This window comes from Nuphar pumila, chromosome 17 (genome assembly GCF_984573655.1).
Source record: "Nuphar pumila chromosome 17, dmNupPumi1.hap1.1, whole genome shotgun sequence".
Lineage (NCBI taxonomy): Eukaryota > Viridiplantae > Streptophyta > Magnoliopsida > Nymphaeales > Nymphaeaceae > Nuphar > Nuphar pumila.
Window position 1 is genome coordinate 79,706,225 of NC_143265.1, and position 23,266 is coordinate 79,729,490.

The following is a 23,266-nucleotide window of genomic DNA, read 5'->3' on the forward strand; positions in this document are numbered from 1 at the left end:
GTTGTGAAAAGCATTGAGGCGTAGGGAGGCGCTCCACCAAAAACCGAGGCGAGGCGTAAGCCTCAAAAAGTTTTTTTTTGAAAACTTTAAAAAAATATAAAAAAATATCTAAAAATACAAATAAATAAAGAAATGCTTTATTGATGAAATAACAACCAATAAGAAATAGAAAATATCAAATAAGTACTAAAAATATGAGATTAACATATAAAAGTAACTAAAAACTGATTATATAACTGGAAAATATATGAGATTAACCAAAAAAAGTTAAAATATACTAAGAAACTTATTACATAACTGAAATAACTGAAAAATATATGAGATTAACCTGCAAAAGTTAAAATATATGAGATTATTCTAAAAAATATGAGATTAACATATAAAAGTAACTAAAAAACTGATTACATAACTGGAAAATATATGAGATTAACCAACAAAAGTTAAAATATACTAAGAAACTGATTACATAACTGAAATAACTAGAAAATATATGAGATTAACCTAAAACAGTTAAAATATATGAGATTACTCTAAAAAAATATGAAATCAACATATAAAAGTAACTAAAAACTGATTAAATAACAGGAAAATATATGAGATTTGATGAGTTGTGGAGCCTGATTCAGAGGTTTTGCCCTTACAGGAGGGGGGGGGAGGGGGAGGGCGGTCTGGGGGCTACCCCCGGCGCGTTCAGCGGGGGGCGTCCAAGGGGGGCCGCCATTGGTGGGGGGTCTTAGGGGGGCAGCGCCCCCCGGAAGAATTTTTTTCCTTAGGCTTAAGTTTGAGACCCGGTTTCTTATGGATCAGACCCGACTTGTTTAGGTTTAGGGTTGTCGCCCTTGCCTTGTATAAATTCTTTCTTTTTTTTCTCTCTTGTAACTGTCGAAAAAGAGCAATAAAGTTTTTCCTCTGGGCGACCGTGGTTTTTTACTCTCTCTCTCTCTCGGATTTGAGGGGAGGTTTTTACACGTAAATATGTGTGTCCTTGTTGTGTAACAAGATTAACCAACAAAAGTTAAAATATACTAAGAAACTGATTACATAACTGAAATAACTGAAAAATATATGAGATTAACCTACAAAAGTTAAAATATATGAGATTATTCTAAAAAATATGAGATTAACATATAAAAGTAACTAAAAACTGATTACATAACTGGAAAATATATGAGATTAACCAAAAAAAGTTAAAATATATTAAGAAACTAATTACCTGACTGAAATAACTGAAAAATATACAAGATTAGCCAACAAAAGTTAAAATATAGTAATATACTAAGAAACTAATTACATAACTGAAATAACTGGAAAATATATGAGATTAACCTACAAAAATATTTTTGATTATGTCACAGAAGTCTTGTTGTAGAAAAAAAAAATCGCCTCAGGCTTGCGCCTTGAGGCATAGAGGGTTGCGCCTCAAGGCGAGGCGTGCCTTTTGTGCCTCAAGGCGCGTTTTTGATAACACTGCAGTCTACTATAAGAAGAGATCCCTCAATCACTATCAGTAAGGCTTGAGAAGAGTGGAAAGGTGTTTGTCCACAATAGTTGCAAAGACCTCGTATGGAGCAATTTCATGCAAGAGCACAGGCCTTCCTCTATATTGCTCAGGTGCTACCTGAAGGGGCTGGTGGGATATAGAAAATACAGTCTTCTCAATCCGCTATCTAAATAGGTTTCATCCTATGGTATGAGCCCTCGGGTTGTATTCAAGGCCATCATGGTGGATACAAATGCTATAGCTAAACTGCTACCTTCCAATTGAGCCACCACCAACTTTCACCAATCTCAATCTTAATCCACCACATCCTAGTAAGATAAAAAAAGAGGGAGAATCTGACCCTCAAGCAACATCAAAAAGCGACAAAAGTTGCAGGATTTGATAAAAAAACACCGTCCAATTCCAACGCTGCCGCACCTCAACCATCCCTCCAATAATTCACGTTTGTGAAGCAGCACGCCTTCAACAGGGTGAGAAGGAAATACCCCTTTATCCAATGGAGGATACCCAATACAACAAGGACAAATTGGACAACTCCACAGCTTTCCCTCGTGTCGATTCCCCTCAACATCCCCATACACGAAAACAATCAAACCATTTACGATCATCGAACACCAACGTTGCAGATTGCGATCTGTCATTCGGAGTACCCCTCCCCATAAATCATTTTACAAGCCCACAACGATCTGAGACTCACAATCTCGATTCTCTCTCTAGCATCGAGATCTACAGGGAAGAAGCGATTCTTCCCCTACCCATCTCTACAAAACACAATTTTAGACATCACCAAGCAAGAAAAAAACATCACATGAACAACCACGAAAAGCAGAATGATGGGAACGAAAAATAGAGGGAGAGAGAGGGGGCGGACCAGGGAGGAAGGCGAGGACGCCGAGGGTGACGAGGCCGTAGGCTTGGGAGGTTTTGCCGGCCATGTGGCCGGAGAAGATGAAGTAGGAGAGGAGGAGGAGGAGGGAGCCGAGGGAGACGAGAAAGAGGGCGAGGGTCACCGACTTCCACGGGACTCGATCCAGCGACCTCGGCGTGTACTCGAACCGGCGGTCCCTCCCCACCACTTCCGCCCCACCCGAAGACTCCTCTTCTTCGTCCCCGCGCAGCCTCGAGTAGCCAACGCGACGCCTCGCCTCCATCTTCTTTTCTTCTTCTTCTTCTTCTTCTTCTTCTTCTTCTTCTTCTCTCTCTCTCTCTCTTCTGAAACTCTTCTGGGAAACCCCCAGCAACGAAAGTCGGTCATATTTCAAAATATCGCGATAAATATGAAATGGTGATAAAATGCTAAAAACGAGGTGTTTTAAAAAAAAATCTCCTATTTTGAAAATATCATGTTTTTATTGCATCAGGGAACCTCAGCAGATGACTATAACAAAAGTGTATGATCTTTTGAAAATATTGAAATAAAATTGTGATATTTTGAAAGCCTAATATAATGTTAAAAACAGTAAGTTTTCAAAATTTTCATCTATTTTCACCCAAGGGCTTCCTCCTACGGTAGTTGAGACTTATCACCTATTGCAAGCTGAAGGTGGTGACTCCTTGGAGGAAGGGGTAAGCTCACGGAATTTTATTTTGTCAGGATAACTACTGTAAGTACGGCAGGCAGAGCCGGCGTGGCTATGTCTCTGATCTTGTGGATGGTTCTCCGTGTAAATAAAAAAAATAAAAACATACTTTTTAAGCTGTGGGGGTGGATAGGTTTTTACCACTGAAGATTTTCCAATGTGCAGCCGATGACAAGGGAGTTTTCCCTTCCTTTAGCCGGAAGAAATAATAATAATAATATTTTTTTGTAAATATTTGCAAATAAACCAATTTTCTTTGTATTATATATATGCCAATATTTTCCCAAGAAATGCCACTTTTTCCTAAACATATTGTGAGATTTTGCCTTGAAGATGTTTTTCTAAGAACAAGATTTGTCACTGGTGGAAGCAATGTTGGCAGTATCTGTATCAGCATTGAATCGTTTTTCAAAACGATTAAGGGAATCGGCCAATTCCAATTATGACCTAAATCGATCTGAATCAGTCAGTTTTCAACCAGCAGATGACACATATCAGTAAAAATATTAAATAATAAAAATGTTAAAAATATTTTTAATGTTTTTTTGAGCATTTCTGAAAAATAAACCAAATCATCCGTGTCGTATCAATTTTCGGCCGATATGATACGAAATGACCAATTAGGGATGCAAAACGGACCGGATCCAGGTAGACAAAATTATGATGGCTGTTCCGACTTTTCGTATGTATCAATTTTGGGCCGACTTTTCTATGTATCTAGCTTATCTGAATCTGATCCATTTGCATCCTTGCAGCCGATTCAGGTCGATTTGCAACTATATTGACAACTAGGGGTGGCAATCGGGACGGGTTGGCGGGTCAGCATACCTCAACACGAACCCGACCCGTTTATTAAACGGGTAACCCAATACGACACGCTTAACCCGTTTAATAAATGGGTCGGGTCGACATGACCCGATTACACCTCCATCTGTATTATGTTCTATTTTCTTTCAAGAAATGGTGCCTGTTAAAATGCTTTGGTAATGATGAAGCATTGTAGGTCCTTACCGTCAGTGCAAAAGTTAGTAGCATTTAAATAAAAAAATAAAATAAATAGTGACCATGATAGGTTGATGATGCAAGAGATGGTCAGCATAAATGCTCAGAGCCACCTGAGTTTATTATTTCTGTCAAAGACTGAAGGACAAGAAAGAATCAGAGATTCAGGCAATGATGGCATTGCACTCAACCTCAATGACAAGAACAACCTCGTGCTTCAGTCTTTGGCCTCTAACTTTCCAATCTAAAAAGCCTATGTCTTTCTTGCATCAAACAATAGTATTACTGTCAACAGCAAAATTTAAATCTCAAATTATTCATCATCCATCTCTTGTCAAACCCCAAATTATTCATCATCCATCTCCTGTCAAACGTTCTTTCAGCAAAAGATGTTGATCTTAGGCGCCAAACTCAGAAGTCTGAACCTTCAAGACTCACTAAATTACATAAGTACTCTTAATGCAGAGAAAAAGAAAGAAAATGTGAAAACCCATTTAATGCACAAAATATCATAAGTTATTATGTCATTAAAAAATGAGAGCCAAGAACTTATCCATTAAATAGACAAGACCATATGATAAGCTGCTCTGCTGCACCTTTAGAAGCAAAAACATTCTTTTTGGAAACCGCATCTAGGTTATCTTCCTTGCAACGTATATATAAACGGGTTGCGGGTTGACGGTTTCGGGTAAACCGGTTGACCTGCCCGCCTAACCCGTTTATTAAATGGGTCAGCCGGGTTGGCATACCCCTAACACGAACCCGACCCGTTTAATAAACGGGTTAAGCGGGTCGACCCGTTTATGACACGAACCCGTTTAAGCCAAACCCGAACCTGCCTAAGAAGCAGGTTGGCGGGTCGTGTCAAATTTTTCCACCCCTATTGACAACGTTGGGTGGAAGAGATGAATGTAGGAATAGGACTGGATCTATGGAATTCAGGTCCAAGCTCAAATTTGGGTCCTCCTCCGAAGCTCAAACCAGATCCACCCCATTTCACAGTAGCTCTTAAAAGTCTGTATCATTAGGTGTGTGTCAATGCCACCAATTTCTCTAGATTTCTACCAACAGGAGGAGCTGTCAGTGCACGTCTCCTTGTGGTTGAGACGTTGCAGGTTCAAACCCCAGTGATACGTTGAATAATAACTGGTGAGGGTCTGCCTAACCCCAGCATGCCTTTCAAAAAAAAAAATCTCTAGATTTCATATTTCCTGCATTAACAATGAAAATCCAAGAAAGTTTAGCTTTTTGCTGGCATGCGATCGAACCCATTGGATGCACCCACTTATGCAGTTAAAACATGCAATTTAGGAAATTGCATTATATTCCATAATAGTGTTATCCCATCTCATTTATCTGGATAAGTGGGTGCATCCAAACACCTCATGTACCCACTGAAAATCAAGAATTTTGAGGATTTTCAACCAATATATTCAATTTTCTGGCAATTGGTTGCACAAGCATAAATAGTATGGCAGACAACACACGCTTGGGATGCCCACAGGCTTAAACACCGGTTTGGATCCATGCAGACCAGACCTGCAGATAAAGCTCTCTGTTATCTGTCCTAAACTTCCTCTTCATGTTTTACTTTCCTCATGCTTCTTAAAGGATTCATGCATTAATGCTTCTTAGATACTGTACCAGTTTGTTTTTCTTGGCTCAACCAAGGGAAAAAACCCGGTTCTCAATGTCTGCAACCGAAATGAGTGTAAACCCAGACAGCCCAGGTGCGGGCCTCCGCTGTTAAAACTCTTGAGGCCCACCATGCCCCCCAGCAGTACTCCCACCTTTGGCCTGACAGCCAAGGATTCACACCTTAGTTGTCGAGCTTGCAGTGTCTTTCAACTTAGATGCTTTTAAGCCAACCCACCTAGCCAGGCGCGTGGAACCCTCAAGGCTATAGTATGCATGAGCCGAAACACACCAAGGATATGTTTGGATGACCCTGAAAAGAAGACAAAAACCATGCTTCAAGGTTAAAAACCTGGTTTTGGGTGTTAACCCGATTACACCAAGGTTCTCTTGAAACCAGGTTTTTGCAAAACTAAGTAGAGACCTTACCCCCATGATTGATGCAACACCGGAAGATTACCCCTGTTTACACAAAGTCATGCTTCTGAACGACACACTTGCTCAACCAATCTACTGTGACATACATCATACAGAGCCAAGAAGAAGGCCACAATCTAAGGTTAGTATGTGCATGAGCCTGGCATGCACACAGGTGGACATAGGCATGTAGCTACGTTCACAACTCATACCATCATGCCTCAGTTGATACATCACACATCCGGTGAGGTAGCCCCTGAATGCTTAAGTTTAAATTCAAACTTCAACAGAAGATTGCCATGAAAACTCAGATTCACACAAACAATGTACAATATTCAAATGTAGGAAGCAACCATATATATTTGCAAGGTTAAACTGTCCACTACACCCGGTTTTTATCCACGTTACAAAAGTACGGCTCGGAGAGGATCCAATAAAAGAAGGGAAAGCATACAACTATTCACTCTTCAAATTCGTTGTAGTGATCCAGAAGATAATTGGCAGCCAACTGCTCATTCTTGTTGCATGCAAAGAACACCTCCAGCACGATTTCCCTATTGAAACCCATAGCCTCCAGCTGCAAACAACATATGAACCAGAAAGATATGCAAATTTTTAGCATGGAGAACACAAAAAAGATCAGCCACCTGAAAAACAAGAATCTGCATAACAGCTAATGCAGCTTAGGGCTCCGACACTTCATATTTACATGCACTATGAGCATATGCTATCCTCATAACCTAACAGAAAATCATATCCACCAATGTGATGTTGATGCGACATTTACAAGCCACAAAGTGAAGTTGGATTTTGAGAAACATTAAGAAAGGTGATAGTGACAGGACGATGTATGAGAGTGACGGGGAAACAATAACAGAACCCAAATTCAAGCTGGCAAATGTCATGCTGCCACTTTCACAAAGTCATTTTCCATAAGCACATTCTTGCTTTCACAGAAAATGTGCACACCCGGTAATTTTTTTCTCATATGGTGTTAGAAGGAAGGTGATTTCTGTGACTGAGCAGTTGAGCTTGAAAATAAGCTGATATGCTCCAACTTCCCATTGCCATATATGAAAATATAACAGCTTTTACCCAATTTATTGTTCAGATAATTCCATAGATGTCCTTTGTTTTTGTAAAACTAGCAGCATGACATTGTACACTCAATTTCTACTTCATCCTGCCACCCTATCACTTCTATTAGAATAACATTATGCAGAGATTGTTCTGTTGACACATGAAAAAAGATTGAATGGGCATTTTGAAATTCAATGAAAAGTATATGGCAAATTGAAAAGGTGGTGAATACATGTCACATGGAATGACATGGAATGACGGAAGACTTAGTTGTAACTGTCACATGAACATTTAATGTGGTTTCAACATAAAACAGAAAAGAATACAAGTCATAAGAAGACCTTCAAATAAGTCATTAATCTAAGTCCAAAATACGGGAAAAGCTACCAGCAACTTACACGCTCAATAGCTTCACGCTCCTCAGGAGTAACTTGCACAGCCTGAGGCATGCTTGCAGCCAGCTGGGCGAGGAGATCCCTGTTTTGCAATTACAAATATCAGAATGAATAATCAACCAACATGATAATTGTGCCCTAAGGGGAGTTGGCATAGTGGGGTGGAGCCTTGGCCGCTTGACAGGTGGTCAAGATTCGATTCCCATGGGTGTCACCCTATGTCACATGGGTGCGGGTGCGGGGGTGCGGCAAAAATATAAAAAATTATATCTATATATATAGTCCAAAAGTTGGACATAAATGACCCTGGGTGTGTTGACTGCACCCAGGGTCAGGTTGACCGCATCGGGTGGGGGTGCGACCCGGGTGCCGCACCCGCATCGCGTCGACATGGGTGAGGCACCCAGTTGGGCGAGTCCCCGTGACATAGGTGTCACCTCTCTGTGCAAGCCAACGCCCAATATAGACCCCAGGAGTGGAGGTCCGAGCCTCAGAGTTTTACACCACCAGCGAGGTGTGACCAGGTCTTTGCGTCGGCTGTGGTTTCTTCAGGTTATAAATCAGGGGAAAAAAAACATGATAATCAAATGTTGGAGTTCCACATTTCTTACCCCTCTGCCCCTTCCACGGGCTCATTTATAAGACGAAGAAAGTCAACCTGATGCTCTTGAATGAGCCTCATAAGTTGAGGATTTTGTCTACCCAATTCTTGAAGCATTGCCTATCAAACAGAAGGTGCAAAATTGGAGAAACAGAGCATGAAGTGGCATGTAACATCATAAAGGGAAGAAGAAAGCAAGAAATAAGGTAGAAGGAAATGGAAAAGACCTGCAAAATCTGAGGGTTGGCTTGTACCATGGCCCGCAAGGCTCGGAACTAAAAAAATTGAACAGTGTCAGCTCATAATGTCATAATGTAAGATATATGTTGACATTTCATAAAGAGGTTTTTAGTTACAGCATTCTAATACCTGTTGACTGTTACGTAGAAAGTCCAAACTGCCACCCCCAACATTAGAACCCACGCTTGGAGGACCCTGTTGGCATAGGAAAAAGATAAAACAAGAAAAATAAAATTAGTATGACCCAAATTCCAAAATCCATCAGACTCAAGAACCTAAAACCTTCCAAGTTAGTACCTGAGGAAAAAGATCTAAAGGATTAGCATTTGGACCACTGGAAGGAACAGTTGGCTGAGCTGATGGTGGTGCAGGAACTGAAGGGTTTGTAGCTTGCCCAGTTGTAGGAGATCGAACAGCAGGTAGTGGTGGTTCTGCTTGCTCAGGAATGCCCTATCATGGAAAAACAAGAGTCAGCGAGTGTAAAACCTGGGTAAACCAAGCTTTGGAAACAACAGAATAAACGACAGAAAAGAATGGAAGCTGATAACAGGAACTAGTCACTACAAGATATAGTGACTGCATACATATAGCCAGCTCTGACTGGAAACAGTAAATTCTTGAAATTCTTTACATGCACGCAACATCAATGATAATGTAAAACTAGAAAAAAACTATATTCAGATTATTACAACCTTTTCTTTCAAAAGGTTGCATCACACTATTTTAAAAAGAAAAAGAAAATTTGCACAAAGAAAACATCAGACTCAAGAACCTAAAACCTTCCAAGTTAGTACCTGAGGAAAAAGATCTAAAGGATTAGCATTTGGACCACTGGTAGGAACCGTTGGCTGAGCTGATGGTGGTGCAGGAACTGAAGGGTTTGTAGCTTGCCCAGTTGTAGGAGATCGAGCAACAGGTGGTGGTGCTTCTGCTTGCTCAGGAATGCCCTAACATGGAAAAACAAGAGTCAGCGATAAAACCTGGATAAACCAAGCTTCGGGAAACAACAGAATAAACAAAAGAAAAGCATGGAAACTGATAACAGGAACTAGTCACTACAAGATATAGTGACTGCATACATATAGCTGACTCTGACTGGAAATAGTAGATTCTTGAAATTTCTTTAGATGCACGCAACATCAATGATAATGCAAAACTAGAAAAAAAAACTAGTCAGATTATTATAACCTTTTATTTCAAAAGGTTGCATCACACTAATTTAAAAAGAAAAGGAAAAAATGCACAAAGAAAACAATGGTTGTCAACAAAGCTTGGTCTAACAACCCCTATGAACACCAACTTTGGAAAGAGCAAACAAGTTTAATATATCGTGATTATCTCCATTGTCAGATTAAAATATCATTTTGTGAACTCATTTGTGCAAACATTGCACTCAATTAACCAAGAGAGCTTTTGCCATGAACATTCAATCCATCAGCACGATCAGCCCCAGTAAACCACGAGTTAATTCTCATGTAGACATGTAAAACATCATTTTGCAAAGTCTCTACTTATGCCTGCAAAATTGCACTCAATTAAGCTGAAGCATTTTCTAATATGCCTTTTCCTACACTATATTTTCAATAGAACAGCATCATACAAAATAACACTACCTTCCACTCCTAACCATGAAAAACAGATTCAAAGCCAATTAGAACCACCCTTCCAAGAAACAGGGAAATCAGTGCAACTGCCAGAGTGAACTTGTCATGAAACCACACTAACCGAGTATAAGTACTCAACAGCTCTCTCAGGGTTGTTGTATGCAGCTCGCAGAGCACGCACAACTGTTTCCCTGTCCCAACTTCCTCCACCCATGTCAAGAATCTGCTGAACGGCTTGTTCCAAGTTACTTCCAGCAACAAGATTTGACGCCGCTTGTCCATAAGCATCCGAATTTGGACTGAATCAAAGATTACCGACATTCAGTGAAAACATCAATGACCCACAGAAAACTGTAAATCATAGCATATGCAACAATAGCAAATGCAGTTGAGGGGAAAAAGAAGAATGTCACTTTGTCAAGAACTAAAGTAGTTGGACTGATGCAGTAAAGGAATTTATAGCAGGCCTTTTCATCAAAAAATGGAACAAAAAACATTGTTAAGCAAATGAGAGGACTTAAACAACCCAAAATGATGTGCACTCAGGTAGGCAGAGTTTGTCTAGAAGCATGACAAACATTGCTAAGCAACGGAGTCTCAGTGGACAGATATTTGACTTTTCCAAATATAAAGGAAAATATAAAGGGCCTTACCTGAATGCACGTCATTTGTATAAGTTTGCATCAGCGGGTACAAGTGTTCTTCATCTTAACCCAGTGTTTTAAGATATGCACCTACAACCAACTAGAAACAAGATCCATCTACATTTCGACCTAAAACCTACAGCTGACTTGCATTTCATTTAGAGGGTGTTTGATTCGCAAACAATGCTGGACAAGGACACTATGTTCTGTTCTATTCTGACCCTGTCCAAGGCAATTACATGGTGTCTTTGTCTAGCATTTGCATCGCAACCACGTTAGAACCCATGTCACCTGGGTACGGGTACGGGTACGACACAACAATTTCAAAAATGTGGGTACAGGGACACGACTATATATATATATATATATATATATCACATAAATACAAAATAAACTGAATATAATCTATATATATGATATATCTAAAATATTTATTATATACCGAAAATATAAAATTATAAACTGAAATTATAATTATAAATACAGAGGGTAAAATGGCATGTCCAGGTGTCGACACGTGCCGACATGGGGACATGTGTGTCGACAGGGGTACGGAAGGCAAAATGGAGTGTCCATGTGACATAGGTTAGAACACTACTGTCCATGTGTCCCACGTTTGATTCATCATTGTGGACAACTTGGATACAAATGTTTAAAATTTGTGTTTTTTGATAAAAAAAAAAAGGTAAAAATCATATTCTAAGCATAAAAAAAAATGGATTTAGCATGCAATCCAAAAATCTAAAGTATATCCGAAAATACAAAACCCTTAAAATCTAAAGCATATCCAACACAAAATTGTATTTAACATCATTCACTCAATAAATTGAAAAATACGAATTAAAATACAAAAAAACATAAAATCTAAAGCATATAAAAAAATCAGATTTAGCACCATTCACCGAATAAATTGCAAAAATAGGAATTAAAATACAAAACCCTTAAAATCTAAAGCATATCAGAAAAAAAAAATCATATAAGCATCATTCACTCAATAAATTGAAAAAATAAGGATTAAAATATAAAATCCCTAAAATCTAAAGCATATAAAAAAAATCAGATTTAGCATCATTCACTCAATAAATTGCAAAAATAGGGATTAAAATACAAAACTCTTAAAATCTAAAGTATATAAAAAAATCGGATTTACCAAACCCTAATCCTAAAATTGGGTTAGGGTTCACACAATGGCACACAGAGAGAGAGAGAGAGCACCTTCTATGGTGCCAAAGAGGATGGTGTCGTGCCAGAGAGGATGCCGGTGAGGTCGGGCTGCGTCCCCACAACCAAACGCTCCCTTATAGACCTATTTGCTAGAAGCAGTGTTATTAAAAACGCGCCTCAAGGGGCAAAAAGCGCGCCTCGCCTCAAGGCGAGGGGCTTTATGCCTTGAGGCGCACATATAAAGTGCAAAAGGCTCAAGGCATGCGCCTCATACGCCTTGAGGCGCGCCTCAAGCCGAGGCGTATACGCCTCTAATTTTTTGGTCAAATGAGGGTCAAAGCCCCCATTTGACCAGAAATTAGGGGTTTACACGCAATTTTAATTGATTAGGTTAGTAAAAAAAGGCATTTTCACGCTCCACATTCGCCTGCTCAACCTCCAGCTCCTCTCTGGCTCGTGCTTCCCTCTCCTCTCCTGCTCACGCTTCCCACTCCTCACTTGCCCACGTCGCCACCACTGAGCCGGCTCGCTCTCCCTCTCTCGAAGGTCTGGTGTGCTCTTTCCCCCCTCTCTCTCAATCGTTGATGCTCCTCCCCCCTTTCAACGAGTGTGTATGTGAAAATCAGCGACTCTGCACTATTGTGCTGTTAGCGTGCTATCACAGGCACGTCTAGTGCATTTGATGGATTTTGCAGCCCATGCGTGACCTCTACTTCCGATGGTAGAGGTCAACCTGATGCCATTCATCCATGCAATGAACAACATCCCATATAGTGTTTGTTGAAAAACCTTAGCTGGTTTCTTTTTTTGTTTCCTGTTTTGTTTTTATATTGTTGAAATGAGTGTCGTTTGCATTTCATTTATAATGAATGGTTTTTATTAGCATGTGCACACAGTAGACTGTTGTATTGTTCTACTTTTTGTTCCCTTGTTGTATTTGTATTAGCATTTTATTTTCATTGGATGTTCCTTTGTTGAAAAAAACAAAAATTTGTTCATTGGATGTTCCCTTGTTGCATTAAATTATATCGTGTTATGTCTTTATCCTCTTTCCTCCTTATACAAGATCATCTAAATGGTCTTTAAGATTTAGAATATTCGTTTGGACATTGAGATCACGTTTGGATGTTCTTTAATGTTAATTTTTTATTTAATGAATGCCCATGTTTTATTTTTTAGATACTTACATAGATCAAGTTGTTGCATTAATGTTACTTTTACATGTTAATCTCATATTTTTTCAGTATTTATTTGACATTTTTTATTTCTTGCTGGTTGTTGCTTCATCAATAAAGAAATTTTTTTTATTTATAATTTTAGATATTTTTAAAGTTTTTTTAAGTTTTAAAAAAAAAAATTGAGGCTTACGCTTTACGCCTCGAGGCTTATGCCTCACCTCAGATAGCGCCTCGCTACGCCTCAACGCTTTTCACAACACTGGCTAGGAGCTTAGCACAAGATGGCCCAGTCAAGTCAAACATATCATAAACCTGATTCGTCTAAGTCCAGTGTCAATCCTTGGTTTGTACTTCTGCCTTTTCATTTCATGTTTACTTGATATGAATGTTACACAGTTCATGGGAGACCTTCAAAAAGGACATCTAGATAACTCGATCAGATCTCAGAGAGAGAAGATAAGTCCTATTCCCTGAGAAGTATGATTTGAAGTTTGAACTAATTCTTCATATTCAAGCCTTCCTTTCAATTTCACTTTATGAAAGAGAGAGTCCCTTAGGCTTAAGTTCACAATGACTATCAAATCCTGTAAATGAACCAACAGAATCTAGGATTTTTAACCTAATAAAGAAAGCTAGCAAAAGAAACTAGATTTAGAAAACTTGCCTAAACCGTCACTTTTTTGCCCATATTGCTCTCCCCTAACATGCAAAATGCGACCTACTAAGTAACTCAATTCCCAGAATTGCTCACCTTGTGGTGAGCAAAATATGGTTTATTTAGTTAACCTGATGTGGAACTACAAATGACCATTCTGCAAATTAGCATCACGCAAATGTTCCACAAGTGACTAAGAAGAGAGAAATAACAAAATGTCAATATCAACTACTGCCAAATTGCACCAATATAAACATCTTAGCAAAATTAGATCAGCCAGTGATACTAAATGACAGCATCTCTTGATTTTATCACCTTATTGGAAGTGGTAAATCACAAGATGAGGGCCAAATCTCATGTGCTAAGAATTCCATTTCTTGAATACATAAAAGAAATATTTAACTTGCTTCATCAAAATTGGATAATTAACGTAGATAATTTCTAAAATTAAACTATGTGCCCCTTTTTCCCATGAAATTAAGCTTAAAATAAAAAATTTGAAATAAAGACTAATAAATCATTTTTTGATATTTACACAGAGAAACCACCTCCAGGATCAGAGGCCTAGCTGCTGGCTTTGCCTGCCGTACTTACGGCAGCTGTCTTGGCAGCGTAAAACTCCGTGGGCGTAAAACTTGCCCCTAGGGAGTCTAATAAATCATTAAAAACCAATATTTGTTTCATTCCACTTAAAAAAAAACAATATTTTCTCATTTGAACCACCTATAGAAATTACATAGATTTCAGTAATGCACAAGTTGTAGGTCACATAGAGCTCAGATTATCATGTGCATGTCATGTGTGCTCGGCATTGGAGAGAGAGAGAGAGAGACCATAGACACATACTAGGTGGGTTGTTTTGATTAACTAGGGAAAAAAGGACATGTTGTCATCCATTTCCATTGTCAACAAAAATGTACCAGATAACCCTAGCAATTGAAATATTACATGTTCAATAGTGGTAGCATATACTCATCAGTGTAAATTCATCAAAAGGAACAAATGGTACACAAGGTTACCCTTCTCCAGATAAGAGTAAATAACCAAACGAGAGCTGGTTAGATGTGTAGGGCAGAGGGCTCGTAGTACCTGCTAGCGCAGCTATGTTGTGGAAGAAGAGCCTTAGCCTGAACCCTTCTTTCTTTTTTTATTCAAGGATAAATACTGAATTCTTGATATTCACTCTAACCTTAAATATTCATGAGCATACAAATGCATGAGAGAGAGAGGAGGGTGGTGGTGCGGGTTATGTGCATGCACAAGATGGCAGCTTCATAAATGTGTAGGCAACTACATGGTTGAAATACACATCCAGTCCCTTAGACAAGCTAAGATACCAATGACAATATTCTTGAAGGAACAAGAAACCTGTGGATGTCAGCCCCCTCAAAATTGAAATTATAATCACAAAAGAATGCACATCAATACAGTAGCCATATTATGAACTTGTTCACAAACTTACGATGATGTAGTAGGCGTAGGTGCCGGAGCCCCACTTGCAGTTGGAGTTGGAGCGATCACAGGTGGGGCACTGCTTCCAGTGAAAGAATGACAAAAAACAAAATTAACAAGCATCAACATGTAATAACATAATAAGACCTAAAGAAAATCAGCAAGATATCGCCAACAAATCCAAATGACTTACAGAGATGGGGTTGGTGCAGCAGCTTGAGGAGCTGCCGACAACAAAGCTGAAGGATTAGAGGGCAGAGAACTTGCTGGAGCCTAAATAAATAAACATAAAAATACATAGATAAAAGCCCCCTGAATTACATTAAACAGTATGATACCAATATTAATGCAAAACAATCAAGATATTATGGTTGCAAGCCCAGAAGTGGGCACAGCCACCCTTTGGCATGTCACAAACTAAATACAAATAACCAACTAAATAAGCTAGCAACAGGCCAGAGAAGATGCTTAACAGGTTTGAATAGTTAAAGAATTAGATCAACATAATTCAAAAAGTCTATGATACAGACAAGATGCAAAAATAGTACAGAACTTGTGCGAAAAATAGGGAAAAAACATTACTGGAGTTGTGGAAGCTCCGCTTGATGAGCCCTTGGACTGCACAAAAAAACATAACAAGGTAAAGGTTATGTTAGTTGAAATGGAACTGGTAACAAAAAGTCCAGAATATCATACAAATAGAGTAATTTAATGAAAGTTGGAACAGATAGAGAATAGATATTTCAATACAACAAACCATGCAATTTACCAGTCAAAGCCAATCAAAAAATATGTATATGCCATGTTCATGAGTGTATGTTTCAGTGTGTGTCTGTGTACTCCTTGCTATCAGCAAATCAATGTATGAAATGAAATTTAAATTCAAAAAACAACAATGAAGGAAAAAAAGAATGATCAATCAAAGTATTATTCAAAGTATAAGAGTATACTTGCCAAGCAATTATTCATACAACAGTAGTCCATTCCTATGTATGAACTTCAAAGAAAGACCATAATTTTCTCCTCTCTTGTCACAGTTACCCATTCATCCAATAGCCATATGTAACTTCTGCATGCTAATGAAACATCTCTTCTGACAATAAAATTTATGGGATCATTGTGATCATATCAAAGAGCATATTTGAAGGGCAAAGGGCTCTAAAGGTAAGTTTCAATCTAGAGACACAACGGTCTGCAGGAACTGTTGTGTCCCTCTTCGTATGGCCCCCCTGGTGGAAGCAAATGTGGGGCAACTTGTCCCAACACATTGGATGCCTTGCATCCCAGTTTGTCAGGACAAAAGAGACCCACCCCAGGAGTGTGACTCTGTTGTCCTGGACAACTTGCTCCATGCATCAAATGCACCATAAGGGAACAGACAGGAAAGCACAGCCAGCCGAGATCAACATCACACAATAATATACTCCCAAAACTTCATACAAAAGATTTCCACAGAGAAATAACGATATTAAGAGCAAAACCACTAATGAAACAGCGGCATTTGTAATGATTAAATTATAACTTCCACCCTATTCAAGCCATAGACCAGATTCTACTCATCAAATCAAATCAACACACACACACTGTCTTCTCCACATAGGACACATCATCAAATCAACTCAACACACGTGCACCGTCTTCTCCACATAGGACACATATTACCCCGCAGAATCTAACATCCCATAACAATATACAAGGACTATGCAACAAGAGACATTCCATAGCCAAACAAATGTGTCAGGCAATGATACTTAGTCTCTTTGGATTGCTTTAAAGACAACAGAATATTTATGTATGGTATAACCAAAATAATCTCATAATTTGTCATGCTTTATCCCCAAATAGTTATTAACACATGCAGCAAAGGTTGAAATGTTAAAGAAATAATTTTTTACATTGAGCAAAGGTGCAAATTATTCCTTGTAGAATTTCCCAACTGCAAGTCACAGAGTGAAGCAACAATTGACCGTGCATGAAATTTTACCACCATACTTGCACAGTTTAAAATAGCATAGTGCTACTCGAGAAAACAACACTTTCCATTATTGATGTGAATTAGTGTGAGAAGAGGCCTACTCAATACAAAATATTGGAAATTTGTATCATAATTCACAAACAAGCTGCAAGGTTTTAATTACTAATCTAAATTCCAACATGGATGACTTTCATATGAAAAATAGGGGCAAAGGGTGCTTTAACAGTGCAATCAGAGCGATGATTTCTCTAGGACACTTCATGAGACATTGCCTCAAACAAGAACATCCGCACAGGGTTGCCTAGAAGAAGCCATCCATATGAAAGAACCTGCAAGCTACGGAAGGTAGATGGCTATAAGGTGTGTTTATATGGAATTGACTGCAATAGATATGCCCATACCTCTCGTGAGTAGATTGTTTCCAGACCAGACTTTCCAGCACAATAGCATGTGATGTTCCATATAGCTTGATGGATCACACAAAAGGAGGAAATTTGGATGCTACTGTGGCATTGAGCACTTAAAATGACATTATAACAACAATGGATGGAGAAGAACATCACTTATTTCAGGCAAAGGATATGCCGGAAAAATGAATTGGATGAGGAGAAATTCAAATGGCATAAGACAAACCAGTCTGACTATAGGGATGAAAATCATGTGCAGCTACCCTTTTGCCCCTGGATGACTCTTTATCAATTCAGATGTCAGGTTCAAATAGAAAAACTATAGGAAAAAACTGGAAAAAAAAATGCAAAAGTGACTCCAGCAATCCAGCTGCTTGAAAATAGAACCTTCCAGATAAAGCATGCCTCCCCATGATATCGGATGAGTACTTGGGACGGTGGAATACCAAGGCAACCACGAAAGAGTGGTGGCAGAAAGTGCATATGCCTAGTTCATCTTTTCTCCTATCATCTAATAGAGAAGGTGGCCCCCTTTATGGTTTTCAACTGGTTAGGGTCCATTTCCAGCATAAAGAAGTAAACTTGAGGCATTTCCAAGATCAACTCCTTTATGAAGAGAAACTAAATGGCTTGCATCATACGAAATATGAAAGATACAGCTCCAAAAATCTGATACTGGTTTCTTGTTTCTTCCTTTAAAGAGGAGGCACTTATTGTTTCTATTAAGAATTTTCACAAACACCAAATCCAGATTTCCAATGAATACTATTAAGGCAATATTTTCTTCCCCTTTCTTTATCAACCAATAACACGCGCAAGCTATGCAAAGATGAAAGCAACACCTTCATAACAAACAGGAATAAATAGTGATCAAACCCAAATTCAATTATAACTGACTGTCAAAATCAAAAGTTATGATCATGATACAATCAAACATTAAACAGCCACCAAATATTCTAGCCAGATAAGAGAAACAGAACTTACTTTAGTTAGCATTATGACAATGAAATTATTTTCAGCAACGTTATTGTCAACTAGTGTGGTTTCATCTTTAAGAACCTTTCCTTGATGAATAAGTAGTTGTTGAGCACGTGGATAAACATCTTGACCATGGATGGTTTCTATGTGTTTCTTAATGGCAGCAACCTAGAAAAAAAGAAGTATCCAAAAAGTCACAAATGTCATTGAAATTTGCCACATGTGCAAAAAAGAAAGAAATGCTGAGTATGAAAAAGGAACAATTTAGCAACAAAATGGAACAGACCAGCATTCATGAAAACAAACTATACAGAAGTATCAACATCAATCTATTATCCATATCAAATGGGATATTATCCCTATGAACCTTGAGAACAATATGTTTCCATATTAAGTTCGGAATTTTCTACTGCTCAGCATCAAGCTAGAGCAAGACCAATTACCCATCCTTGGCCACAAGGAGTAACATGTTAGTAGCTTAGCATATGAAAGTCACCAAGGAGCTCCAATGATTCAGAGCAAACATGGTTTCTATCAAAATAAATGTATCAGAAACCTATGGAATAACTACATGAGGACATACATGTGGAATGCATATAGAAGGGTGCATAAAAGATAAATTTCAAGATCAAGTTCATTTTCAGTGATTTAAATCCCTTCATTTATACGAACAAAAAAACCATTGTGATAACTCATAAAAAAATCTGTTTTCACATGACAACTAATAAGTATGATCATGCTTAAGCAGTCAATTTCTCTAGAGACTCAAACACAATCTCCAGAACCAATCACAGAATTTTGAGAATCAAACGGAATGAGTTATTCTGGATGACTTACATTTAAGAGGGTTTTTGCAACAACATTTTCAAGGTCTATAATTCCAAATTTAACCATATTTGAAGAGGCCCAGACAATAAAGTTCATATACTATACTTTTACCTTGATTTCTTTCTTTTTGAAAGCAATTTCAGTATTCATACAAAGGTACCAGAATAATCCAAATAGTATCTGGATTCACTGATACTAAAAGTGGAGCACCTAAAAGAGACTGAGTCATGCATATCCTCATAAACTCCAAGTTATCATCCATGCATATCCTCATAGTTCTCATCCACAGCAAATTAGGGTCCAATCATTATGCAAATGCAGCATAAATGGAGGCTTAAATGCGTACAATCTTAAATGAACAGGCAGCATTAGCACCCTCCCCTATCAGCAAAATATTCCATCCTCTGTTTTCAAACGCATTTTAAGAGGTGTTAAAGGCATAGTTCTTTAACGGCTTTTGCTCCACCTCTTTAATGGGAAGCAAGGCACACGTCTCTTTCCCAAAGATTGACATTTTTTATAGGATTTAATTTTTCGGTATCTTCTTTCTTCAATTGACATATTAAGTCCAAAAAAGTAAAAACTATCAACCTTTTTATAGTGTAAAAGTAAATAATAAAAATAATATGTGAATTGCTATCTTGATGTAACTGGTCGGGGTCAGCCTAACCTCAGCTTATCAATCCGACAAGAAAGTAAATAATAAATGCAATATTTTCTCGGGCATTACATATATAACACGGATTGCCTAAAAACTATTTAAAAGTAGAAAACCAAAGTCATAGTTTGTATGGAAAAAAGACAAAAGACCAAAAAATAGGGAAAACATTAAAGAATTAATTAAAGATAAATATTTTTTTAAATTTTTTCTTTTATATTTGCATTTGTTTGTCCTTATGTATTTTAAACTAATATTTCCTTTGAATGAAAGGTAATTATAATTTAATCATTTTCTTAAATTCTAACTCACAAAGCCATGAACTAGAAGCTTTATATATATAGGGGTGGGAAACAGGCCGGGAGGCCCGGCCCGTATATATATATATATATATATATATATATATATATATATATATATATATATATATATGTCCGGCCCTGCCTGATTAGGCCCACGGGCGGTCCGTGGGCCGAGGTTTTCCCAACAGGCCGGCCAGTTGCCCACCCCTACACACACACACATAATATATATATATATATATATATATATATATATATATATATATACATACACAAATGGAAAGATCTTTAGTGAACACTCAGACAACAGGTCGACGTGTGTGTAAAATTTATACGATAATACAAATAACCTTTCTCTCCTTTAATTTTTCTGTTTACTCAAGGCTGAATCGTTTTGCAGATCTTGACCTCAAATCAACATTAGTGTGTGTGTGTGTGTGTGTGGTGGTGGGGGGGAGGACTTTCAGAATTATATTGAACTAATAATAACCTCGTCTATACTATTGAAATTGTATCATATTCATACCCTTCTCAATTTGCAATGGTTAATATTTATTAATATTTTATACTTGAAACACTTTAATAATTGTAGTTACCGCAGCTCAAAAGACAGGGGTGTTTTTTTTCCAGGTGAAGTCTGGCATTGGAGTCAAGATTTCCTATTTACCATGTATAATTCTAGAAAACATAAATACCACACAAACCAAGTCTAACAGGCTCCAGACTTTTAACCAGTTAACCCTGACATTACATTAGATATAAGGTAGAAAATGTAGCTTTCTTTGAGTATATTTCATATCGTGTTAACACACTCAATCAAAAGAACAAAACGGAGGCCAAGTTCAATCACACGATCAACAAGAGCATGTGAAGGAGGAACGAAACGGCGTCAGAAATTTTTCTGATATTTCAATATATTCCACAAACATGTCACAAGCTGATCAGAGTGACACTGGCCGTAGTAGAAAAGGAAGCCCTAATTACGACCGAACTTCGAAAAAGAATCCAAATTCCCAATTGAAAAATAAATCAAATACACGGTGAAGGAAAAAATCGTATAACCGAAGTAACCGCACCCAAAATTCCAGAACAAAATACCACCACAACCAACAACAGCAATTGAAATTACAATACATGAAGAATTTCTAATAATAGCAGAGTTACGAATCCCCAAATTCGTCATTATCTCAAAACCCATAAAATCAAGATCCTCATAATTCACTGCAACCCCCACAAGTCAATTCAAGACAAAAAAAACATCAAATTCCACGATATAACAATATGGTCACGAAAAACTCGATTGCCCACGATCCACAACCAACAAATCAACGGGAAAAATTCTGTCTTCCAATTAACGCACCAACGGAAGAAAAAGTCTTGAAAAACAAAAGGGGTACGATGACACGATCAGGATTCAGCTAGGGTACAAAACCCTCCACGAGATCAATTTAACCATCGATCCGCACAATGATGCCCTAATTCTAACGATCAAAACAATCGTTGCTAAACAATAACAATAACGATCGAATCGTAAGACGCAAGAAAGAACAAAGGGAGGGAAGTGGGTGGGAGATAAAACGGACCGTATCGGAGGGTTCCACATCGATCTGGAAATGGTTCCCCTTCAACGTCTTCACGAACACCTTCATCTCTCTCTCTCTCTCTCTCTCTCTCTCTCTCACTCTCTCTCGCTCTCTCTCTGGTCTTCTCCGGATCTATCACAGTGTGAGGTAAAGAACAAGTCGTCTCACTCTCTCCCTCACCAAACACCAACCTCGGCAAGGTCTCTCTCTCTCTCGAAGAGCCCACCAAAGTTTTCATTCTAATTAATATTTATCCACCAACACTTTTGTCACATTTAGGGAAATGCCCCCCTTCTCTAATTGATCCATGGTCACAAATCTCAGTATGGGGATCTTATTGACAAGAGATAATTTCGTGATATTAGAAAAAAACGTTTTTGTGAATAAAAATTTCAAGAAGATATTATAAGATATAATAAAAAATACAATAAATATAAAAATGTAAGTATCTAGATAATTACACGATAATATCACAAACAAAAAAATTGGGACATTAAAAAAAATATTGATTTTTTTTTGTATTAGATAAGTCTTAATAGATCATTTTTTTTCATAATATCGCCAATATTTGTTACTACTATTTGATGTTGAGCTAATGTTAATTATGAAGTCAAGATTAATATGTTACCCCATAAAACATAAAAATGACTATATTGTACGAATAAAATGACACATTTGTTTGAAATACCTTATAATTTTCGCTATTCTCTTCATGTCCAAAATTTCAAACGCTCAACTATGTTAGGACCTTTTTACTTTTCACATGTGCGAACATACAAAGTTTTGTGATTTATCGCTCCGCCCGTTAGCTAATGCAAACTCCCACTTAAATGTACAATCGCATGTTTCTTATGTCGACCTCACGAAGCTCGCACAAATTTATTTGCGAACATCCGGATATACTAAAACCTCAAGCATCAGAAATATCCTACTTAAGTCGCATATGTAATGCAAACATCGTATAAATTTATTTGCGCACATCCGGTTTGACCGAAACCTCTAACATCACAAATATCCTAATAGTCCACATATACTTCACAAATTCACAGAAACATATGTATGAACCACCACTTAAACTGAACATCGCAAACATCCTACTTAATTTGCATATACTTCACGAATTCGCATAAAAATGTGTGTGACCCTCCACTTAAATTGAAGATCGCAAATATTGGCTAAATATTTGTGAATTTATGACATATATGCATTCATCTCTACATATATGCAAATTTGTTTGATACATCGCATATGTTTGGGATGAATCCTATGTGAGTTTCCTTATTTTTTGTGGAGTTCCTAAATCATATATAAAGTCATTTTTGTTCATTTTGGTTGCTTTTTTCGTTTGTGTCTTGGAAGAACTTCCATGTAGAACTTTTTGCATTGT

General features: G+C 37.9%; 2 protein-coding genes across 3 annotated transcripts in view; both read right to left on the bottom strand.

Moving 5' to 3' along the window:
* LOC149812400 (uncharacterized) overlaps window positions 1-2,706 on the bottom strand; it is a 38,833-nt gene extending 36,127 nt beyond the window's left edge. Inside the window, exon 1 of the mRNA XM_089992802.1 lies at window positions 2,373-2,706. Within this exon, the coding sequence (XP_089848928.1) occupies window positions 2,373-2,652 (280 nt within the window). The 5' untranslated portion in view covers window positions 2,653-2,706. The remainder of the gene's footprint in view (window positions 1-2,372) is intronic.
* A 3,769-nt stretch (window positions 2,707-6,475) lies between these two features.
* On the bottom strand, window positions 6,476-22,109 carry LOC149812401 (ubiquitin receptor RAD23d-like). 2 transcript variants are annotated; one of them, XM_089992803.1, is made up of 13 exons: window positions 21,880-22,109; window positions 18,515-18,676; window positions 15,731-15,766; window positions 15,342-15,421; window positions 15,159-15,227; window positions 10,177-10,354; window positions 9,246-9,398; window positions 8,749-8,901; window positions 8,581-8,646; window positions 8,439-8,486; window positions 8,222-8,331; window positions 7,614-7,692; window positions 6,476-6,712 (listed from the first exon to the last, which is right to left on the bottom strand). In XM_089992803.1, exons 1-13 carry the CDS (start codon window positions 21,943-21,945, stop codon window positions 6,596-6,598), a joined length of 1,317 nt encoding a protein of 438 aa, XP_089848929.1. In that variant the 5' UTR covers window positions 21,946-22,109; the 3' UTR covers window positions 6,476-6,595. The 2 variants fall into 2 exon arrangements, with proteins under 2 accessions (XP_089848929.1, XP_089848930.1); XM_089992804.1 differs by lacking the exon at window positions 8,222-8,331 and having other exon boundaries at window positions 21,880-22,108.
* Between the last annotated feature and the right edge of the window lie 1,157 nt (window positions 22,110-23,266).

What these genes read in the sequence shown, in the direction of transcription:
- LOC149812401 (XM_089992803.1), bottom strand. Translation starts at nt 21,945, where the DNA reads ATGAAGGTGTTCGTGAAGACGTTGAAGGGGAACCATTTCCAGATCGAT. An exon ending in GCGGAGCTTCCACAACTCCA is followed by an intron (nt 15,422 to 15,730) that starts GTAATGTTTTTT and finishes TTATTTATTTAG; the next exon opens with GCTCCAGCAAGTTCTCTGCC. An exon ending in AGCGTGAAGCTATTGAGCGT is followed by an intron (nt 6,713 to 7,613) that starts GTAAGTTGCTGG and finishes TGTTGTTTGCAG; the next exon opens with CTGGAGGCTATGGGTTTCAA.